Here is a 24,276-nt window from a genome sequence, read left to right as displayed (position 1 = left end):
GGGATGGAGCACCCACAGCCTCTGGTGGCAAGCAGTTCCACTGGTTAATTGTCCTCACTGTTAAGAAGTTTCTCCTTAATACCAGCTTGCTTCTCTCCTTGACTAGTTTCCATCCATTGTTTCTTGTCCTGCCTTCAGGGGCTTTGGAAAATTGATCCCCTCCTCTTTGGGGCAGCCCCTTAAATACTGGACTGCTGCTATCATATCCTCCCTAGTCCTTCTTTTCTCGAGACTGTCCATACTCAAATCCTGCAACTGTTTATGTTTATGTTTATTAACATTTATAGGCCGCCCTTTTCCCTGAGGGGACTCAGGGCGGCTTACATAAAATGTTCTTCGTGTGTTTTAGTCTCCAGGCCTTGGATCATCCTAGTTGCTCTTCTCTGCAGTTCTCCCAAAGTCTCAACATCGTTTTTGTAATATAGCGACCAAAACTGGATGTAAATATTCCAGGTGTGGCCTTATTAAGGCTTTATAAAGCCATAGTGATTCTTCACGTGATTTTGTTTCTATGCTTCTGTTTATAGGATTGTATTAGCTGATAGACAGGAAGAGAGAGGGGGGGGAGGGAGGGAGGGAATAATAGTGAGTGTGTGTGTGTGAGAGAGAGAGATAAAGAGAGAGAGAGAAGGGAATAGATGGATAGATAGATAGGGGGGTGGATAGATGGATGGATAGATAGAGATAGATAGATGATAGATAGATAGATAGATGATAGATAGATAGATAGATAGATAGATAGATAGAAAGAAGATGAGAGAGAGAGAAGGGAATAGATAGATAGATAGATATAGATAAGATGAGAGAGAGAGAGAAGGGAATAGATAGATAAATAGATAGATATAGATAGATAGATAGATAGATAGATAGATAGATAGATAGATATAGATAGATAAGATGAGAGAGAGAGAGAAGGGAATAGATAGATAGATATAGATAGATAAGATGAGAGAGAGAGAGAGAGAGAGAAGGGAATAGATAGATAGATAGATAGATAGATAGATAGATAGATAGATAGGATGAGAGAGAGAGAGAGAAGGGAATAGATAGATAGATAGATATAGATAGGATGAGAGAGAGAGAGAAGGGAATAGATAGATAAATAGATATAGATAGATAGATAGATAGATAGATAGATAGATAGATAGATAGATAGATAGATAGATATAGATAGATAAGATGAGAGAGAGAAGGGAATAGATAGATAGATAGATAGATAGATAGATAGATAGATAGATAGATAGATAGATAGATATAGATAGGATGAGAGAGAGAGAGAAGGGAATAGATAGATAGATAGATAGATAGATAGATAGATAGATAGATAGATAGATATAGATAGGATGAGAGAGAGAGAGAAGGGAATAGATAGATAGATAGATAGATAGATAGATAGATAGATAGATAGATAGATATAGATAGGATGAGAGAGAGAGAGAAGGGAATAGATAGATAAATAGATAGATATAGATAGATAGATAGATAGATAGATAGATAGATAGATATAGATAGATAAGATGAGAGAGAGAGAGAAGGGAATAAGATAGATAGATAGATAGATAGATAGATAGATAGATAGATAAGATGAGAGAGAGAGAGAAGGGAATAGATAGATAGATAGATAGATAGATATAGATAGATAAGATGAGAGAGAGAGAGAAGGGAATAGACAGATAGATAGATAGATAGATAGATAGATAGATATAGATAGGATGAGAGAGAGAGAGAAGGGAATAGATAGATAAATAGATAGATATAGATAGATAGATAGATAGATAGATAGATAGATAGATAGATAGATATAGATAGATAAGATGAGAGAGAGAGAGAAGGGAATAAGATAGATAGATAGATAGATAGATAGATAGATAGATAGATAGATAGATAGATAGATAGGATGAGAGAGAGAGAGAAGGGAATAGATAGATAGATAGATAGATAGATAGATAGATAGATAGATATAGATAGATAAGATGAGAGAGAGAGAGAAGGGAATAGACAGATAGATAGATAGATAGACAGACAGACAGACAGATAGATAGATAGATAGATAGATAGATAGAGGTGGCTAGATGGATGAAAGAACAGCTAGATAGATAGAGATAGAAAGAAAGATAGATTTGTGCATCTTGTTCCATCTTTGATGATAGGGGGAGAAACTTTACCCCCCTCAGAGAGGGCCTGCAATCTGGGAGTCCTCCTGGATACACGGCTTAGTTTAGAAGAACACCTGAGGGCCGTGACCAGGGGGGCCTTTTACCAGGTTCGCCTGGTACGTCAGTTGCGCCCCTTCCTGGATCCGGATGCTCTGTGCACAGTCACTCACGCCCTCGTCCTTTCTCGCCTGAACTACTGCAATGCTCTCTACATGGGGCTGCCCTTGAAGAGCCCCCGGAGGCTTCAGCTGGTCCAGAATACGGCCGCGTGGGTTATCATGGGGGTACCTAAGTGCTCCTATGTTACGCCCCTTTTAGGCGGCCTGCACTGGTTGCCGGTTGTCTTCCGGGTGCGATTCAAGGTACTAATTATGACCTTTAAAGCGCTCCATGGCTTAGGCCCAGGGTACCTGCGAGACCACCTACTGCCACCGGTAGCCTCCCACCGTCCAGTGCTCACCATTCAGTTGGTAATTTTTTTCCTTCCTTCCTAGGTATTTCCCAGCCAAGATCCTCTGGACAGGGCTGATTTCAACGCGGTGGAATATATCAATACACTTTTTCCAACTGAGCAAGTGAGTTGAATCTACGTCGCTGTATGTGATTTTGATTTATTTTCATACCCTTTGTCCATGGAGATTCTCCGTCATCCAGGTCACAGTTTTCCCAAAGGTGCTGTTTTTTTCTTTCTTTCTTTCTTTTAAGTTTTTTTTTTTTAAACATACATTAAAACATTGGAGCCAGAGTAACCGTCCTGGCAGTGTCTTTGCCATACACACTAGAGTATAAAGTTAAATATTATAACCACCAGAGGTGGGTTCCTGCCAGTTCGCACCTATTCGGTAGAACCGGTTCGTCAAATCTACCGAACCAGTTAGAAGAGGTTCCACCAGTGGACCCGGAAAGCAGGCCACACCTAACAGAAGAGGTTCCAAAAATTTTTGAAACCCACCACTGACACACACACACAAACACAGACAGACTCACACAAAGAGAGAAAGAGAAAGAAAGGAAGAAAGAAAGAAATAAAAAAAGAAAAACAGAAAGAAAAAGTGAGAGAGAGATGAAAGAAAAAAAGGAAAAAGGGACAGAGAGACAAAAGGAAGGAAAGAGAGAGAGAGGGAGAGAAAGAAAGAAAGAAAGAAAGAAAGAAAACACATGGCCGGCAAGCCACTCCCACCAGGTCACATGGCCGGCAAGCCACTCCCACAAAGGAGGCCACACCCACAGAGTAGGTTTGAAAATTTTTTGAAATCCACCACTGATAACCACCATGTTTATTTACAATTGGTCTACTCAGTATTTACAAATATCAGAATATCTTATTTCCACCTGATCAAAGAAATGTCCTTCTGGGTTCAGCTCCAAGTGGGGAAAAAGACACTGGAGACATGGAGGCTGCTTGGAAAGAGGGTTTATTGGTGGACAGGACCACGTGGCTTGAGTCCTGAACAGAAAAGGGGGATCACATGCTTCAATGTTGGTGGAGAAGAGAAGAGAAGGGAAGGCAAGGGAGGAAGAGAAGTTGAGTCCCTGGTTTTATGCCCTCTCTGACCTTTGATCTTGATCTTGTGTTCTGATTGGTTGTCAGACTCCCATGGGCCCATGCAGGGGCAACTCTCTGGGCTGCGTTTTGAATCCAGGTTTGGTTGAGTTCTCAGATGCCATGTGGCAAGTTGGGTAAAAGGGCCAATATTATCATGCCTTAATCCCATCCATCCTAGAGCTGAAGGGGAGAACTCTTTATTATGTAAAGTGGACCAGCTTGGCCTTCTTAATGGCCCATTGACAAAGTGAGGATGGGCAGGAAGCTGCAGGCAGCTATTCTGTCTTTTAAAACATGTTTCTTCCTTTTTTCACATCCAGAGAAATATTCTGCCTTTTCAATATTCCATAGGATATTTCATTTTTTTCTGGGAGAGGGCTGGGTGATAACTTCCTACACATCCATGTTGCTTTGTTCTTGTCTTATACATTTTCACTGTTCTGATTTCACAATCTCCATTCTATAAATCTTAAGTCATTGCTTATTTTGGGTCTGTCCTTTTTTTGTTGTTGTTCCAACCATCGATAAAATTTATCCCAGATCTTATAATTTTCTGATTCATCTTTGTTCTTCAATTCCCATGCCAGTTTATTCATCTCAGGACATATTCTCCAGGGCACCTGAGGGCAGGACAAGAAGCAATGGGTGGAAACTAATCAAGGAGAGAAGCAACTTAGAACTGAGGAGAAACTTCCTGAATAGAATAGAACAGAACAGAACAGAACAAGGAAAGAATAGAACAGAATAATCACCACCAATAGTAGAAAAGATGCGGAGACTCTAGAAAGAGTGCAGAGAAGAGCAACCAAGAGGATTAGGGGACTGGAGACTAAAACATATGAAGAACTGTTGCAGGAACTGGGGATGTCTAGTTTAATGAAGAGAAGGACCAGGGGAGACATGATAGCAGTCTTCCAATATCTCAGGGGTTGCCCCAAAGAAGAGGGAGTCAAACTATTCTCCAAGGCACCTGAAGGCAGGATAAGAACCAATGGGTGGAAACTAATCAAGGAGAGAAGCAAACTTAGAACTAAGGAGGAATTTCCTGACAGTGAGAACAATTAACCAGTGGAACAGAAGTTGCCTCCAGAAGTTGTGAATGTTCCAACACTGGAAGTCTTTAAGAAGATGCTGGATAGCCATCTGTCTGAAACGGTATAGGGTTTCCTGCCTAGGCAGGGGGTTGGACTAGAAGACCTCCAAGGTCTCTTCCCACTCTGCTATTGTATTTTATTGTATTAAAAAACAGAGAGTCTGGTTGCTTCTATTAGTGCAATTCTGAAGACTGCAAATGAGGCCCATCAGAAAGTACAAGCAGTCCTTGACTAATTAGGGTTCATTTAGTAGCAATCGCACTTATACTCACATACCGCCCCATAGTACTTTACAGCAGTGGTAACCAACTGGTGGTCCGCGAGAAAAGTTTGGTGGTCCGCGAGAAAAGTTTGGTGGTCCGCGAGAAAAGTTTGGTGGTCCGCAGAAAAATGATTTGCATTTTTTTATATTGGACTAAATCAGGGGTCTTCAAACTACGGCTCCTGGGACGGATACGTGCAACAAACGTTTGTGTTGCTGCAGAGTCTCCCCCTTCGGGGTCTTTTTGTGTGGGTCGGAGGGGGGCAGAAATTCCCACTTGGGGTCTGCTTCAGCCTCCTGGTGGGGGGCTTTGGGAGAAGGCTGGAGGGAAGAGCCGCTGGTGGCGAAGAGCCAGAGGGTCTCGTTCCAGTGGGGCTGCATCATGGCCTGGAACTGGCTGACTTTCTCAGCTTGCTAAGCCTCCAGGCGCCGGCACCTGGCCTTGCACTCCCACAGGTCTTCCCTCTGCTTGGACAGCCTATGCTCCTAGTCCTCAGTGAGGTGCTTCTGCTGAGTCTCCTTCTCGGTCAGATCCGATTTGAACTGTGCTGTTTTGCCAACTCTTTCTCATGGAGGCTGCTTAGCTCCAGCAACGGCTTCCTGTTGGGGCCCTAAGGAGCCCGGGCGGGCAGGCGAGGAGTGGCTGGGCGGGGAGGCACGAGTAGAGGCTGGTAAGGTGCCCCTTGATGTGAGTGACATCGAGTTGGCCACACCCACCCAGTCACATGACCACCTAGCCATGCCCCCCAGCCAGTCATTAGGCAGATGATATTAGTTGTCCACGGGATTTAAAATTATGATTTTATTGGTCCCTGAAGTCCGAAAGGTTGGTGATCCCTGGTCTATTTTCCCCAACAATCTGGGTCCTTTTACCGACCTCGGAAAGAAGGCCTTGTAGTTGAACCCCCTGCTCAGGCAGGAGACCCTATACCATTTCAGACAAACAGTTATTCAATCTCTTCTGAAAAACTTCCAGTGTTGGAGCATTCCCAACTTCTGGAGGGAAGCAGTTCCACTGATTAACTGTTCCAAGTATCAGGAAATCGTGGCACGACAAAACCGCGCTCCACTAAAGCGCGCCCGATTAAACCGCGTCGCTGACGTCATCAGCAGGGCGACAACAGCGACCGCGGAGAAAAAAAGGGCGCTTTAAATAGCGCTTTGAAAGCAAGCTGATTCAAGTTAAGGTAAGGGTTAGGGTTAGGGTTAGGTTTAGGGTTAGGTTAAGGGTTAGGTTTAGGGTTAGGTTAAGGGTTAGGGTTAGGTTTAGGGTTAGGTTAAGGGTTAGGATTAGGTTTAGGATTGGTTTAGGGGGGTTAGGTTTAGGGTTAGGTTAAGGGTTAGGTTTAGGGTTAGGTTAAGGGTTAGGGTTAGGTTTAGGGTTAGGTTAAGGGTTAGGTTTAGGGTTAGGTTTAGGGTTAGGTTAAGGGTTAGGTTAAGGGTTAGGATTAGGTTTAGCGTTAGGTTAAGGGTTAGGTTTAGGGTTAGCGTTAGGTTAAGGGTTAGGGTTAGGGTTAGGTTAAGGGTTAGGTTAAGGGTTAGGTTAAGGGTTAGGTTTAGGATTAGGTTTAGGGGGGTTAGGTTTAGGTTTAGGGGTTAATTTTAGCTTTAGCGTTTACAGCGTGCTTTTTTCGTCGCACTGTGATGACGTCAGCAACACGGTTTCATCGAGCGCGCTTTAGTCGAACGCAGTTTTGTGGTGGAACCTCACGAAATCACTCCTTAGTTCTAGATTGCTTCTCTCTTTGATTAGTTTCCACCCATTGCATCTTGGAAACTTTAATCAAGGAGAGAAGCAACCTTAGAACTAAGGAGGGATTTCACGACAGTAAGAACAATTAACAATTTTTTGGTAAATACGTTTGATGAATGCAGATTTGGACTCTGATTCCGTGGATGGCGCGTAATGAAAAGATTAAGTCCTGATTTTTCTCTTTACAGTCTTTGGCCAATATTGATGACGTAGTGAACAAAATCAGATTGAAAATCAGGTAAGCGAGGGTGGTTTTGCATTCCCTTGCAGGGGAGATGGTAACAATTTTTTGGTCCCTTAAAATGGGAGAGCTACACCAGGGATTCTCAATCTTGGCAGCATGCAGATGTGTGGACTTCAATTCCCAGCATTCCCTAGCCAGCTGCTCGCCTGGGGGATTCTGGGATTTGAATCCCAGCCATCTCAAAACATGGTAGCTGGGGAATTCCGGTAATAGAAATCCACTCATGTTAAAGGATAATGTCTGGGGAATTCTGGGTGTTGAAATCTATCCATCTTCAAGCTTGCTGACGGGAATTCTGGGAGTTGGAGTTCACCTAACTTAAAACATGCTGGCTGGAGAATTCTGGGAGTGGAAGTCCACTCAGGATATTGGCTGGGGAATTCTGGGAGTTGAAGTCCACCCATCTTAAACCATGCTGGCTGGGGAAATCTGGGAGTGGAAGTCCACCCATCTTAAAACATCCGGGCTGGGGAATTCTGGGAGTGGAAATCCTCTTAAAGCTTGCAGGATGGGGGATTCTGGGAATGGAAGTCCATTCCACTTAAAGCATTTTTGATGGGGAATCCTGGGAGTGAAATTCCACCCATCTTAAACCATGCTGGCTGGGGAATTCTGGAAATGGAAGTCCACCCATCTTAAAGCATGCTGGCTGGGGAATTCTGGGAGTGGAGGTCCACCCATCTTAAAGCATGCTGGCTGGGGAATTCTGGGAGTGGAAGTCCTCTTAAAGCATTTTTGATGGGGAATCCTGGGAGTGAAATTCCACCCATCTTAAAGAATGCTGGCTGGGGAATTCTGGGAGTCAAAGCCCACCCATCTTAAAGCATCTTGGCTGGGGAATTCTGGGAGTGGAGGTCCACCATCTTAAAGCATGCTGGCTGGGGAATTCTGGGAGTGGAAGTCCACCCATCTTAAAGCATCCTGGCTGGGGAATTCTGGGAGTGGAAGTCCTCTTAAAGCATTTTTGATGGGGAATTCTGGGAGTCAAAGCCCACCCATCTTAAAGCATCTTGGCTGGGGAATTCTGGGAATCGAAGTCCACCCATCTTAAAGCATGCTGGCTGGGGAATTCTGGGAGTGGAAGTCCACCCATCTTAAAGCATCCTGGCTGGGGAATTCTGGGAGTGGAAGTCCTCTTAAAGCATTTTTGATGGGGAATCCTGGGAGTGAAATTCCACCCATCTTAAAGAATGCTGGCCGGGGAATTCTGGGAATCGAAGTCCACCCATCTTAAAGCATCCTGGCTGGGGAATTCTGGGAGTGGAAGTCCACCATCTTTAAGCATGCTGGCTGGGGTTGGTCAACACATTTTAAAGTTGACAAACACCGGTTTATTGCCTCTGGTGATTTCATCAATGGCTTATGATTATGTGAAGTCGTCAAGAGATTATTCCAATTTTCCTTTTCTAATTAACTCTATTTACCTCTGAAGGTAAACTTCCAATCATAAAAGTGGATTGCCAAGGACAATATTTATCTGAAAGCTTGAAAGGTCTCAGAGTCTTATTAGATTTAAGAATATCTCAGCAGTCTCTATTGCCAAGAAAATTGATCTGTTGAATTGTCTCTAGTCTTTACATATACATATATATATAAATATATATTTTCCTTTCCAGACGATTGGATGATAATATTCGGACAGTGGTACGAGCCCAGACCAACGTGGGGCAAGATGGCCGTGAGGTACGCTCTTGATATCCGCGTGAAATAAAAGATATAATGATGAATTGTTTCTGTTGATCTACACCCAGGATGGCGAATCTGTGACACGCATGCCAAAAGTGGCACGCGGAGCCCTCTGCGGGCCCGCGAGCCATCACCCTAGCTCAGCTCCACCGTGCAGACACGCATGCCACTTGCCGCCCAGCTGATTTTCGGGTCTCTGCCGTGCCTGCGGGAAACACACGTGCATGCATGGTGTGTGTGTGTGTGTGTGTGTGTCATAGGCCAATTTTTGGTCCCAGGAGGCTTCAGGGAGGCCTGCTAGGCCCAAAAGGGGGAGGTGCGGTGCCCCCCCCCCCACGGTGCCCTGTTTTTGGTATTAGGAGGCTTCAGGGAGGCCCAAAAATGAGCTGCTGGGGTGTGTGGGCACGAAGGGGGCTGCAATGTCCCCCCCCCCAGCCTGTTTTTGGTCCCAGGAGGCTTCAGGGATGCTTGCTAGGCCCAAAACGGGGTGCGGGAAGGTGCGGTGTGCCCCCCAGTGCCCCCCTTTTGGTATTAGGCGGCTTCAGGGGGGCCTGCTAGGCCCAAAAATGAGCTGCTGGGGTGTGTGGACACGAAGGGGGCTGCAATGTCCCCCCCCCCCAGCCTGTTTTTGGTCCCAGGAGGCTTCACGGATGCTTGCTAGGCCAAAAACGGGGTGCAGGAAGGTGCGGTCTGCCCCCCAGTGCCCCGTTTTTGGTATTAGGCGGCTTCAGGGGGGGGCTGCTAGGCCCAAAATGGGCCACTGGGGTGTGTAGGCACGAAGGGGGCTGCAATATCCCCCCCACAGCCTGTTTTTGCTCCCACGAGGCTTCAGGGAGGCCTGCTAGGCCTAAAACGGGGTGCAGGAAGGTGCAATGCGCCCCCCCCCCCACACACAGTGTCCCGTTTTTGGTGTTAGGAGGCTTCAGGGAGACCTGCTAGGCCCAAAACGAGGCACGTGGGTGGGTGGGAGGTTGTGTGCATGCACGGTGGGGAATGTGCACATACACAGGGGTGCAGGCCCCATTGCATTATGGATGTAAGTGTGGGTGCAGGCAGGCGCATGTGCACGCAATTTTGCCACGCATGGACAAAAGGTTTAGCCATGGCTGATCTACTCTGTCCACAATCCTTAGTCACAGTAAGACCTCTGTGTATCTCTTTCCTGTACATCATCTGAACCAGTGGTGGGTTTCAAATTTTTTTAGAACCTCTTCTGTAGGTGTGGCCTGCTTTGTGGGAGTGGCCGGCCGGCCGTGTGACTAGGTGGGAGTGGCTTGCCGGCCATGTGACTGGGTGGGCATGGCCAACTTGTAAAATGTGGTGAAACTCACTTAACAACGCTCTTGCTTAGCAACCAAAATGTTGGCTCAGGAACTCTGGCATTTGAAGCACGCAAGTCTTAAAGCTGTCAAGTTACAAGACTCGCACCCCTAACCCTTTAGGAAAAAAAAACCCCAGGGGTGTTCAAACTTGACAGCTTTAAGACTTGTGGACTTCAACTCCCAGAATTCCTCCTCCAGTCATGTGGCTCAGGAACTCGGGCATTGAAGTGTGCAAGTTTTTAAGCTGCCAAGTTACAAGACCCTCGCACCCCTAACCCTTTAGAAAAAAAAAAACCAGGGGTGTTCAAACATGACAGCTTTAAGAGTTGTGAACTTCAACTCCCAGAATTCCTCCTCTCACTCTTCATCTTGATGATGTCCGGACGGGCGGGGGGAGGGAGCTGGAACCGGTTCTAAACGGCACGATAGATTTGTGGAACCTTTTCTATAGAAGAGCTTAGAACTGGCAGGAACCCACCCCTCAAGTTGTAGCTGAAGAGGAACAAAATGCCTCCAGAAGTTGTGAATGCCTCAACACTGTATTTCTATTTCTATTTATTAAATTTATAGGCCGCCCAATCCCGAAGGACTCTGGGCGGCTTACAGAAATAAAATTTTAAGAAAAAGGTTAAAAACAGACAGAAGAAAGCAAATTAAAAGAAACACATCATGCACCCAGTCTAAGCGGGGCTGGACCTCGGTCAAGAGGTCAACAGCCCCGGGCCTGCTGGAAGTCTTTAAGAAGGTGCTGGATAGCCATTTGTCTGAAACGGTACAGGGTTTCCTGCCTAGGCAAGGGGTTGGACTAGAAGACCTCCAAGGTCCCTTCCAACTCTGCTATTCTATTATTATATACCCACATATATTATATGACACTGGAAGTCTTTAAGAAGATGTTGGATAACCATTCGTCTGAAGTGATGTAGGGTTTCCTGCCTTAGCAGGGGGTTGGACTAGAAGACCTCCAAGGTCCCTTCCAACCCTGTTATTCTAGTCTATTCAGTGTGTTCCTTTTTTTCCTCTTTTTTTTTTTTTGCATTCTGTTTTATTCTGTTTTCAGGAGGCAGGGAGCAGACTCTGTTTCAGATTGCACAAAATTTGCAGATGACACCGGGAGGGGGGAAAAAAGGAAGAGAATTTCTCCAACCTGTGTCTCTGATAGCCCCCACTTCCCAGCGAGGAAATATTAGCGGAGTAGCATTCCAGAATGGGGCGTCATGTCGTCTTTTGTCCGCGGGTTCCAGACGGCGGCTGGGTCTGACGCCCCTGTAGGCGGATCCTCTTACAGCTGCGGTTGGCTGAGCCAGCATTTTTGGCTACACAAAACACACACACACAGCGCATTTCTCACTTCCATTCAGATGGAAAACTGTTGCAGCTGAATTCCTCGGTGTGTCGTGGTGGCCTGCTGACAGCTGGTTCAAAGCCCTGAGCTTTTTCTCTCCCACGATGCCCTGCAGCTGTGACAGAGTGGGGGAATTCTGGGAAATGGATCCAAGGGCACTCGGGTTTATGTCAACCAAGTCTTGGGGAAATTGGGCCAGAGATAACAGGGTATTTTTTGCTCGAAATGTGTTGGCTTTTCGTTTCTCGATGGATTATTTTGAATACTGCAATACAGTATTTTTCAACCCGGGCTGTTTTAGGACGGGTGGACTTCAACACCCAGAATTCCCCTGCCAGAATGGTTTAAGCTGGGTGGACTTCCACATTTCTTAAAGCATCCTGACTGGGGAATTCTGGGAATTGAAGTCCACCCATCTTAAAGCCCGCTGGCTGGGAAACTGTGGGAATGGAAGACAGCCCATCTTAAAGCATTGCTGGCTAGGGAATTCTGGGAGTGGAAGTCCATCTGGCTTAAAGCAGGCTGGCTGGGGAATTCTGGGAGTTGAAGTCCACCTATATTAAAGCAGGCTGGCTGGGGAATGCTGGGAACAGAAGACAACCCATCTTAAAGCATCCTGGGAATTCTTGAAGTTCACCCATCTTAAAGCCTGCTGGTTGGGGGATTCTGGGAGTAGAAGTCCACCCCTCTTAAAGCCTGCATGCTGGGGGATTGTGGGAGTTGAAGTTCATCTGTCTTAAAACATGCTGGCTGGGGAATTGTGGGAACGGAAGACAACCTGTTTTAAAGCATCCTGACTGGGGAATTCTGGGAATTGAAGACCACCCATCTTAAAGCAGTCTGGCTGAGAAATTCTTGGAATGGAAGACAACCCATCTTAAAACATCCTGGGAATTCTTGAAGTTCACCCATCTTAAAACATGCTGGTTGGGGGATTCTAGGAGTGGAAGTCAACCCATCTTAAAGCATGCTGGCTGGGGAATTCTGGGTGTTGAAGTCTATAAGTCATAAAAGGGCCCAGGTTTCCCACTCCTGTGATAAAGGAAGAATGCAGAGATGCAACCCCCCCCCATTCCTGTTCCATGACTCAGGAAATTCCTTGCATGGCCCATCCAGGCCTGGCCACATTGAATTCTAGGTAGCCATCAAAGAGGATGAGCTGCTCATGTGGATTCAATGGGTGGGATCCTCAGTGTTCAATATGTTTCTCCCACCTCCCACTCCCCCCTGCCTTTCTCCAGGCTCTTGAGGAGGCCCAGAAAGCCATCCAGCAGCTCTTTGGCAAAATTAAAGACATTAAGGATAAAGCAGAAAAATCAGAGCAGATGGTGAGTGCTTTATTGTTTCTCCTTGATATTTACCGATTGATAACCTTTGGCTGCCATATGAATGTTGTTTGGAAAGTAAAAAGTTGAGACTGTATTTTATGCGACTGCGCTGAAAAACGTTGGAAGTTAATGCTTTTCTTCTTCTTTTTTCTCCTCGTCTCACACCTCTTTCCCTCTTCATCCATTTCCTTGCTATCTGATTTTTCTACTGTACTTCCAAAGCATATAACTTGAGGGGAGGGGTGGGGCTAGATGATCTCCAAAGTCCCCTTCCCTTATCTTGTGGATTGCCTCTCTTGTCAGTTCTTAAAGCCATCTTTTCCATTTTGGACTTTAGACCTCCCACACTTTCCATTATTCACCTATGCCTTTTTCTATTGTGGGAAAATGGGGTTCCACCACAAATGCGTGTAAGACAAAAGCGTGTGTGACTAAACCGCGGTGACAAAACCGCGGAGATGAATGAGCGCTAAAGCGCGCCGACAACAGCGCACCGACAGAAGTGCGCTGTAACCTAACCCTAAACCTAACCCTAAACCTAAACCTAACCCTAACCCTAAACCTTACCTTAACTCGCGCTTCTGTCGGCGTGCTGTTGTTGGCGCGCTGTTGTTGGCGCGCTTTTGACATCGTGGTTTTAGCGCCGCGGTTTTCTCGGCGCGCTTTTGACATTCGCGGTTATGTCGTGCCACAGGAAAATGGGGAGGGGGGATTGTATGGAGTTAGATGCTATGTAGCCATAACAACGTTCTTTCTAGAAAGCCAAGGTCATTCTTTGTCTTTGCACCTCTGCACCCAGTGGTACGTTTCAAAATTTTTTAGAACCTCTTCTGTAGGTGTGGCCTGCTTTGTGGGAGTGGCTTGCCGGCCATGTGACTGGGTGGGAGTGGCTTGCAGGCCATGTGACTGGGTGGGAGTGGCTTGCAGGCCATGTGACTGGGTGGGAGTGGCTTGCAGGCCATGTGACTGGGTGGGCGTGGCCAACTTGTAAAATGTGGTGAAACGCACTTAACAACGCTCTTGCTTAGCAACCAAAATGTTGGCTCAGAAACTCTGGCATTTGAAGCACGCAAGTCTTAAAGCTGTCAAGTTACAAGACCCTTGCACCCCTAACCCTTTAGAAAAAAAAAACCCAGGAGTGTTCAAACTTGACAGCTTTAAGACTTGTGGACTTCAACTCCCAGAATTCCTCCTCCAGTCATGTTGGCTCAGGAACTCTGGCATTGAAGTGTGCAAGTCTTAAAGCTGTCAAGTTACAAGACCCTCGCACCCCTAACCCTTTAGAAAAAAAAAAACCAGGGGTGTTCAAACTTGACAGCTTTAAGACTTGTGGACCTCGGACTCTGATTTAATTTTGGATGATGTTTGGAACCCTGACATCTCTTTCATTTCACCAAAGCCCTCAGTTCGAATGGAGGCTGTTCTTATCTATTGAACCCTTTACAAAATACCCGTGCTTCCGTCTTCTGATAGGTTAAAGAGATCACCCGGGACATCAAGCAGCTGGACCACGCCAAACGCCACCTGACCACCTCCATCACGACGCTGAACCACCTCCACATGTTAGCCGGGGGAGTGGACTCCCTGGAGTAAGTTATTCCGGGATCTGTCATAACTTGGGGGGGGGAGAGATTCGTCGTAAGTCGAGGACTCCCTGTATAATAATCTTGCTGCATGCACAGAAAAAAAAATTGTCCACAAGACTTTTCTGATAGTTTTGTCCATTATCCCAGCGAAGAAAACCACAGTTTCAACTGAATATTATATAGGTCAGTGATGGCTAACCTTTTTGGCATCAAATGCCCAAACTGGGACACAGGTGCACATGCCAGAGTGCTGGAAACCACAGCTAGCTGGCGCATGCATGGTTGTTTTTTGGACATTTTCAGGCTGTTTTGGGGGGCATTTTTGGACCGTTTCAGTCTGTTTTGGGGGCTGTTTTCAGGCTGTTTTTGGAGTGGGTTTTTTGGGGGGGTTAAAAACGGCCTGGAAAAATGGCCTGAAAAATGACCCCAAACCAGGCCAAAAAACTAGCCTGAAACAGTCCAGAAATGCCCCCCCAAAACCAGCCTGGAAAGCAGCCCGAAAAACCACCAGTTTTGTGCCCATTTTCAGGCCGTTTTTCAGCGCTCTGACGACCGCGAGAACCAGCTGGCAACGGCACGCGTGCCCATAGAGAGGGCTCTGCGGGCCATGTCTGGCACGCGTGCCATAGGATCGCCATCACCGGTACAGGTAGTCCTCGATTTACAACAGTTCATTTAGTGACCGTTCAAAGTTACCATGGCACTGAAAACAGGGAGCTGTGACCCTTATGACCTTTGCAGCGTCCCCCAAGCTCACGTGATTTACATACAGAGGCTTGACAACTGAGTCACATTTATGACTCTTGCAGTGTCCCGGAGTCACGTGATCCCCTTTTGCGACCTGGCCAGCAAAGTCCATGGGGGAAGCGGGATTCACTTAACAACCGTGATACTAACTTAACAACTGCAGCTATTCTCTTAACAAACGTGGCAAGGAAAGTCGTAAAATAGGGCAAAACCGACTTAATGTAGCAACTAGTAAGGTTCTACATTTAGGCAACAAAAACGAAATGCACAGGTACAGTATAGGTGGTACCTTCCTCAATAGTAGTAACTGTGAGAGGGATCTTGGAGTCCTAATGAACAATTATTTAAATAGGAGCCATCCGTGTGCAGCAGCTGCCAAAAAAGCCAACACAGTTCAAGGCTGCATCAACAGGGGGAGAGAATCAAGATCCTGTGAAGGGTTAATACCACTTTATAGGGCCTTGGTAAGGCCACCCTTGGAATACGGCATTCAGTTTTGGTCGCCACGATGTAGAAAAGATGTGGAGACTCTAGAAAGAGTGCAGAGAAGAGCAACAAAGAGGATTAGGGGACTGGAGGCTAAAGCATATGAAGAACGGTTGCAGGAACTGGGCATGTCTAGTTTAATGAAAAGAAGGACCAGGGGAGACATGATAGCAGTCTTCAAGTATCTCAGGGGTTGCCCGAAAGAAGAGGGAGTCAAGCTATTCTCCAAGGCACCTGAGGGTAGAACAAGAAGCAATGGGTGGAAACTAATCAAGGAGAGAAGCAACTTAGAACTGAGGAGAAATTTGCTGACAGTGAGAACAATTAATCAGTGGAACAGAAGTTGCTTCCAGAAGTTGTGAATGCCCCAACACTGGAAGTCTTTAAGAAGATGTTGGATAGCCATTTGTCTGGAACGGTATAGGGTTTCCTGCCTGAGCAGGGGGTTGGACTAGAAGACCTCCAAGGTCCCTTCCAACTCTGCTATTGTATTGTATTGTAACATAAATTCTGGGCTCAATTGTGGTCGTAAGTCGAGGACCACTTGTACTTCAAAATTCTTTCTCTCCCCATGTATACTGGGGGTCCTCGACTTGCAACCTCTCAAAGCTACCAAGGCACTGAAAAAAGTGACTTGTGACCGTTTTTCACACTTACGACCATCCCCATGGTCAGAACACAAGTGGTTTAGTGATCGTGCCTCTTGTGGGGAAAATCATTGGCACCAGCCTCCCTCATGTCCCTCTCCTTCCTTTTCTGCCACCCCCAGGGCGATGACCAGGAGAAGACAGTACGGAGAGCTTGCTAACCTTTTACAAGGTGTTGTTAACGTGCTGGAGCATTTCAACAAATATATGGGGATCCCGCAGATCCGTCAGCTTTCCGAAAGGTAAGTACGCTCACCCAGGTGGAGCCAGGGGAGCAAGGTGGACTCTCGGTATGAAGCAGGGACTGAATTTTATGGTGGGCTCCTTACTGCTCTGGGAGCTTGGTGGTTCTCCTCCTCCTCCTCCTCCTCCTCCTCCTCCTCCTCCTCCTCCTCCTCTCTTTTCAATTCACAAGCTCCACTCCTTTCCAGACTTGATGATGTTACCTAGTTGGGTCACGAAACAACCAAGCTCGGAGAGCAGCAAAAACCTCTGAGTCCTCCTCTTTCTCCTTCTCTTTTTCCTCCTCCTCCTCCTCCTCTTTCTCCTCCTCCTTCTCTTCCTCCTCCTCTTCCTCCTCACCTTTCATTCCACAAACTCCACTCCCTTCCAGACTTGATGACGTTACCTAGTTGGGTATTGAAATGTCTGCAAGAAAACAACCCAGCTCAGAGAGCACCAAGGACCCCACAGTCCTCCTCCCCCTCCTTTTCCTCTTTCTTTCTTTCTTTCTTTCTTTCTTTTCTTCCTTCCTTCCTTCCTCCTCCTCCTCTTTTTCCTCTTCCTCCTCCCCCCCTCCTCTTTCATTCCACAAACTCCACTCCCTTCCAGACTTGATGACGTCACCTAGTTGGGTCATGAAACGTCTGGAAGTAAACCAGCAAGCAAGGGGTGCACCAAGGACCCCACAGTCCTCCTCTTTAGAGCTAAAGTTCTCTGCTTCAGCTTTCTTCAAACCTTCGTCGAGACCTAGTATTGATATCTATAGAACGGTGACAGGGCATGGTGGTATCTGCTCATGGTTATGGTTCGGAAGAGGAATTGGAAGAAGTGATGGAGGACAGATCTACGAAGGGCCGCGTCTTTGAAGTGCTGGGGTTGTTAACCTGACTCAGGAACATCAACTCTTAAAAAGGGAGCGGTGGTGACGGGGATCTCAAGCACGGGACCCTCCCAAGAGGATCTGGTGAACCACAAGACAATAGACCAAGATAGACCTTGGCAGCGCTGTCCCGACATGCTTTCATAAAGAGAATTATCAAAAGGGTGGAGAAAGGCAGGGAGCTATGTTAATGGTATTTAATTAACCGACTTAAATTTCAGTGGAGTTAAATTTAGCGTTCGTCTCAGCTCCAGTAATTTTTTTTTTTTTTAGTACAACGGGACAAAAAATAGCACCTCTTAGTCTAACAGCCAGTTTCTTTAGTTTCTTTTACCCATACAGGTAGTCCTCGACTTACGGCCATTTGTTGAACGACCGTTTGAAGTTATGATGGTGTTGAAAAAGGTGACTTCCAATTGGTTCTCACCCTTACGACCCCGGGACACTGCAACCGTCATAAATGTGAATCATGTATCAAGCACCCGAATGTAAATCCCGTGACCATGGGGATGCTGCAATGGTCATAAGTCTGAAAAATGGTCATAAGTCACTTTTTTCAGTGCTGTTGTAACTTCAAACGGCCACTAACTGAACTGTTGTGAGTCGGGGACTACCTGTGTACACCAAACTAGTGAGGTAAACAGGGGCATCCTGAGGTAAATCCAGACAGCAGGAGCATCCTGAGGTAAATTGGCACAGCAGGAGCATCCTGAGGTAAATTGGTACAGCAGGAGCATCCTGAGGTAAATCACACAGCAGGAGCGTCCTGAGGTAAATTGACACAGCAGGAGCATCCTGAGGTAAATCGAGATAGTAAGAGCATCTTGAGATAAACCACCACAACAGAAGCAAACTGAGGTAAATCACAGAGCAAATAGGTGTCACACAAAAGAAAAAGGCGGGGAAAAGGTAAACACCCCCTCCACACCCACAACAACCAATCACAGTGCAGATTGCTTCATGCAGGAGCCAGCGCTCTTCAACCAGTCAGCTATAACTGTGTGGTCTGGCTCATTGCACAACCCCACTGCTCCAGGTAGTCCTCGACTTACAACAATTTGTTTGGTGACTATTCAAAATTACAACACCGCAGAAAAAAGTGAGATGATCATTTTTCACACGACCGTTGCAATATCTGGTTCATATTTATGACCATTGCTGTGTCCTAAGGTCGCGTGATCCCCTTTTGCGACCTTCCCACAAGCAAAATCAACGGGGAATCCAGATTCACTTAACAAACGTGTTACTAACTTAAAAACTGCAGCGATTCACTTAACAACTGGGGCAAGAAAGTTCACAAAATGGGGAATTTGGGGCCCAAGTGTGGTCATAAGTCAAGGAAGCTAGTTACCTTGACCCCTTCCAGTCCGGCTTCAGACCTGGTTACAGCACAGAGACCGCTTTGGTCGCATTGACCGATGATCTCTGGAGAGCCAGAGATGGAGGCCATGCGTCCATCCTGGTTCTCCTTGACCTCTCGGCGGCTTTCGATACCATCGACCATGGTATCCTTCTGCGACGACTGCGGGAGGTGGGGGTGGGAGGCACTGTTTTGCAGTGGTTCTCCTCCTACCTCTCGGACAGGTCGCAGTCGGTGTTGGTCGGGGGGCAGAGATCGTCCCTGAGGCCCCTAACATATGGGGTGCCACAGGGTTCGGTCTTATCCCCCCTACTATTCAACATATACATGAAACCGCTGGGTGAGATCATTCGGAGGCACGGGATAAGATACCACCAATATACGGACGATACTCAACTGTATCTGTCCGCCCCGTGCCAACTCAATGAAGCGGTGGACGTGATGAACCGGGGCCTTGAGGCCGATAGGAACTGGATGAGTGTTAACAAACTGGTACTCAACCCAGACAAGACCGAGTGGCTGCTGTGTTTTCCTCCCAACAATTTGGCCAGTGTTCCACCGCTCAGGCTGGGGGTCAAATTTTACACCCCTCAGATAGGGTTCGTAACTTAGGAGTCCTCCTGGACCCACAGCTGACTTTCGACCATCATTTGTCAGCTGTGACCAGGGGGGCATTTGCCCAGGTTCGCCTGGTCCGCCAGTTACGACCCTACCTGAACCGGGAGGCCCTCGCAGCAGTCACTCGAGCCCTTGTGATCTCTAGGCTGGAATACTGCAATGTGCTCTACATGGGGCTGCCCTTGAAGTGCATCCGGCGACTACAGTTAGTTCAGAATGCAGCTGCGCGAGTGATAGTGGGTGCACCGCGGTTCGCCCAAATAACACCCATCCTCCGCGAGCTGCACTGGCTACCTGTTGATCTCCGGGTGCGCTTCAGGGTACTAATGACCACCTATAAAGCTCTCCATGGTAGTGGATCTGAGTACTTGAGAGACCGCCTCCTGCCGATTACCTCCCTCAGACCAATTAGATCGCACAGATTGGGTCTCCTCCGAATTCCATCCGCCAGTCAATGTCGACTGGTGACTACGCGGAGGAGAGCCTTTTCTGTAGCAGCTCCGACCCTGTGGAACGACCTCCCCGTCGAGATTCGCACCCTCACCACCGTACAGACCTTCCGCACAGCCCTCAGGAACTGGCTATCCCGTCAGGCCTGGGGATAAGTTCTTAACTCGCCCCACCCAAGTGTTGAATGTTGAATGCAAGTTGTGTTTTTATTGTCTTATTTTATTCACCTACTGTTTTTGTTTTTGTATTTGCACCCCCCCCCCCTTTTTGATTGTAAGCCGCCCTGAGTCCCCTCAGGGAAAAGGGCGGCCTATAAATTCCAATAAAATACTAAAAAAAATACTAAATACTAAATTTAAATATCTTAACACATAAGAAGATCTCCAAGATGGTCTTTCAGCCCTATGATTCTAAGTAATTTGGGGTTTAATGTAAAATTTGGCATAAATGGTACTTCAGGTAGTCCTTGACTTATAACAGTTCATTTAGTGGCTGTTCAAAGTAACCACAGGACTGAAAAATGTGACTTAATGACCATTGTTCACACTTATGACTGTCGGCACATCTCCGTGATCATGTGATCAAAATGCAGACGCTTGCCAACTGACTCACATTTATGACAGTTGCAGTGTCCCAGGGTCGTGGGATTCCCCTTTTTACGACCTTCTGATAAGCAAAATCAATGGAGAAGCCAGATTCTCTTCACAACCACATTATTAACTTCACAAATGTGGCGATTCGCTTAACAACGGTGGCAAGAAAGGTCGTAAAAATAGGGCAAAACTCATTTCACCACTGTCTTGCTTAGCCACAGACATTTTGGGCTCCATTGCGGTCCTAAGTCGAGGACTGTCTGTACTCCCTGTTTGCAAACAGGGCTCTGGTATTCTTTTAGCCATGATTCCTGGCTTGTCAAGCACCATCTTTTGGCTGAGGGCCATCCCCATGGCTTGTTCTGCAGCCGAAGGATGACAGGAGTTTCCATGTTCTTTCCTTGACAGGGTGAAGGCAGCCCAGAACGAGCTGGGACAACAGATCCTGGCTGATTTTGAAGAGGCTTTTCCTTCCCAAGGAACAAAGGTGTTTATTTTTATTTTTTTAAAACAAACCTTGATCTTTTCCATTTGCAAAAGTATTGCTTAACGGCCAGAAGCCGCTTGCAAGGACGTTTGAGGCACTTCAAGGTTTAATGAACAACAAGTGGTCTCCAAATTGGCAACTTTAAAGACTGGTGGACTTCAACTCCCAGAATTCCCCAGCCAGCAGGGCTGGCTGGGGAATTCTGGGAGTTGAAGCCCACCCATTTTAAAGTGATTGAGGTTAAGAAACACAGCAGTAGATTATCCAGTGGAAAAGAGGCCTGCAGCTTTTGAACACTAGGATCACCAAGCGGAACGGATTTGATTTACCAGATTTTTATCCCACCCATTTATTTCTGGCTCTCATGCCTGAGAGGGTACTAGAACTCACCGTCTCCTGGTGATTGGCCCAAAGTCTTCCAGGAGGCCTTTATGCCTAAAGTGGGACTAGAACTGACCATCTCCTGACGATTGGCCCCAAATCACCCAGCCAGCTTTCTTCCCTAAGGGAGAACTAGAACTCACCATCTCCTAGTGTTTTTACCCGAAATCAGCCCAGATGGCTTTTGTAAAGCCTAAGGCAAGACTAGAACTCACCCATCTCCTGGTGTTCGGCCCAAAGTCACTCTGTCACTTTCATACCTAAGGCAGGACTAGAATTCACAAGTCTCACGGTGTTTTTTTCCCCCAAAGTCAGCTGAACTTTCATGCCTAAGGCAGGACTAGAACTCACCGTCTCCTGGCGATTGGCCCAAAGTCTCCCAGCTGGCTTTCATGGCTGGCTTTCATGGCTAAGGCAGAACTAGAACTCACTGTCTCCTGGCGATTGGCTTAAAGTCTCCCAGCTGGGCTAAGGCAGGACTAGAACTTGCCGTCTCCTGGTGATTGGCTTAAAGTCTCCCAGCTGGGCTAAGGCGGGACTAGAACTCACCGCCTCCTGGCGATTGGCTTAAAGTCTCAAAGTCGCTGGCCCAAAGTCGCTCGGCTAGCTTTCATGCTGAAGGCAGGATTCGAACTCGGGTGGCAGCATTGGCTTAAAGTCTCCCAGCTGGGCTAAGGCGGGACTAGAACTCACCGTCTCCTGGCGATTGGCTTAAAGTCTCCCAGCTGGGCTAAGGCGGGACTAGAACTCACCATCTCCTGGCGACTGGCCCAAAGTCGCTCGGCTAGCTTTCATGCTGAAGGCAGGATTTGAACTCGGGTGGCAGCATTGGCTTAAAGTCTCCCAGCTGGGCTAAGGCGGGACTAGAACTCACCGTCTCCTGGCGATTGGCTTAAAGTCTCCCAGCTGGGCTAAGGCGGAACTAGAACTCACCGTCTTCTGGCGATTGGCTTAAAGTCTCCCAGCTGGGCTAAGGCGGAACTAGAACTCACCGTCTCCTGGCGATTGGCTTAAAGTCTCCCAGCTGGGCTAAGGCGGAACTAGAACTCACCGTCTCCTGGCGATTGGCTTAAAGTCTCCCAGCTGGGCTAAGGCAGAACTAGAACTCACCGTCTCCTGGCGATTGGCTTAAAGTCTCCCAGCTGGGCTAAGGCGGGACTAGAACTCACCATCTCCTGGCGACTGGCCCAAAGTCGCTCGGCTAGCTTTCATGCTGAAGGCAGGATTCGAACTTGGGTGGCAGCATTGGTTTAAGTTTCCCAGCTGGGCTAAGGCGGGACTAGAACTCACCGTCTCCTGGCGATTGGCTTAAAGTCTCCCAGCTGGGCTAAGGCGGAACTAGAACTCACCGTCTCCTGGCGATTGGCTTAAAGTCTCCCAGCTGGGCTAAGGCGGAACTAGAACTCACCGTCTCCTGGCGATTGGCTTAAAGTCTCCCAGCTGGGCTAAGGCGGAACTAGAACTCACCGTCTCCTGGCGATTGGCTTAAAGTCTCCCAGCTGGGCTAAGGCGGGACTAGAACTCACCGTCTCCTGGCGACTGGCCCAAAGTCGCTCGGCTAGCTTTCATGCTGAAGGCAGGATTCGAACTTGGGTGGCAGCATTGGTTTAAGTTTCCCAGCTGGGCTAAGGCGGGACTAGAACTCACCGTCTCCTGGCGATTGGCTTAAAGTCTCCCAGCTGGGCTAAGGCGGAACTAGAACTCACCGTCTCCTGGCGATTGGCTTAAAGTCTCCCAGCTGGGCTAAGGCAGAACTAGAACTCACCGTCTCCTGGCGATTGGCTTAAAGTCTCCCAGCTGGGCTAAGGCGGGACTAGAACTCACCATCTCCTGGCGACTGGCCCAAAGTCGCTCGGCTAGCTTTCATGCTGAAGGCAGGATTCGAACTTGGGTGGCAGCATTGGTTTAAGTTTCCCAGCTGGGCTAAGGCGGGACTAGAACTCACCGTCTCCTGGCGATTGGCTTAAAGTCTCCCAGCTGGGCTAAGGCGGAACTAGAACTCACCGTCTCCTGGCGATTGGCTTAAAGTCTCCCAGCTGGGCTAAGGCGGAACTAGAACTCACCGTCTCCTGGCGATTGGCTTAAAGTCTCCCAGCTGGGCTAAGGCGGAACTAGAACTCACCGTCTCCTGGCGATTGGCTTAAAGTCTCCCAGCTGGGCTAAGGCGGGACTAGAACTCACCGTCTCCTGGCGACTGGCCCAAAGTCGCTCGGCTAGCTTTCATGCTGAAGGCAGAATTCGAACTCGGGTGCCAGGAAAAAGACCTGGCCAGCTTAATTCCCTGGGTTTTCTTCGTTCTCAGCAGAGATCGGCTGGTCCCAGCAATGTTCTCCGCGACGCCTGCTTGGTCGCCAACATCTTAGATCCCCGGATCAAGCAGGAAATCATCAAGAAGTTTATCAAGCAGCAGCTGGTGGAATATCTGGTGCTTTTCCAGGAAAACCAGGACGTGAGTGGAAAGAATCAAAACTTTCGGAATTACAGTAGTGCTTAGTTTACAACCCCTCCTTAAGTGACTGTTTGTAGTGCCAACAGCATGAAAAAAGGGACTTAACGGCCATTTTTCATGCTTACGACCATGCGGCATCACATGATCAAAATTCAGGCGCTTGAAAGCTTACTCTTTCAATGCAGCCGCGCGAGCGATCTCGGGTATACCTAGATACACCCATGTTACACCCATCCTCCGCGAGCTGCACTGGCTCCCTATTGGTCTCCGATCACGCTTCAAGGTGCTAGTCATTACTTTTAAAGCCCTACATGGCTTAGGACCTGGCTATCTGAGAGACCGCCTCCTGCCACATACCTCCCAACGACCAACAAGATCTCACAGGTTGGGCCTCCTCCGGGTGCCGTCGGACGGACAATGCCGGCTGGCGGCCCCTCGGGGGAGGGCCTTCTCTGTAGCTGCTCCGGCCCTGTGGAACAATCTACTCGTAGAGATCCGGACCCTTTCCACTCTCTCGGCCTTCCGAAAAGCCACTAAAACCTGGCTGTTCCGGCAGGCCTGGGGCTGCTGAACAAGGTCCAGCCCCATCTAGACAGAATGGATGGTGTGTTATTTTTAAAAAACTGTATCTTTT

General features: G+C 47.6%; 1 protein-coding gene across 2 annotated transcripts in view; it reads left to right on the top strand.

Moving 5' to 3' along the window:
- Positions 1–24,276, top strand: part of VPS53 (VPS53 subunit of GARP complex) — a 64,384-nt gene that overhangs the window by 3,943 nt on the left and 36,165 nt on the right. The window contains exons 3-10 of one of the 2 annotated variants that reach the window (XM_032217164.1): positions 2,651–2,731; positions 7,000–7,049; positions 8,672–8,738; positions 12,650–12,736; positions 14,210–14,325; positions 16,325–16,444; positions 20,734–20,812; positions 23,499–23,642. In XM_032217164.1, the coding sequence (XP_032073055.1) occupies positions 2,651–2,731; positions 7,000–7,049; positions 8,672–8,738; positions 12,650–12,736; positions 14,210–14,325; positions 16,325–16,444; positions 20,734–20,812; positions 23,499–23,642 (744 nt within the window). Of the gene's footprint in view, positions 1–2,650; positions 2,732–6,999; positions 7,050–8,671; positions 8,739–12,649; positions 12,737–14,209; positions 14,326–16,324; positions 16,445–20,733; positions 20,813–23,495; positions 23,643–24,276 lie in introns of both variants that reach the window. The other variant, XM_032217163.1, reaches the window with a different exon arrangement.

This window comes from Thamnophis elegans, chromosome 4 (genome assembly GCF_009769535.1).
Source record: "Thamnophis elegans isolate rThaEle1 chromosome 4, rThaEle1.pri, whole genome shotgun sequence".
In the NCBI taxonomy this organism is placed as follows: domain Eukaryota; kingdom Metazoa; phylum Chordata; class Lepidosauria; order Squamata; family Colubridae; genus Thamnophis; species Thamnophis elegans.
Note: the sequence above shows the minus strand (reverse complement) of the source record. Positions and strands in the feature narration are given on the sequence as shown.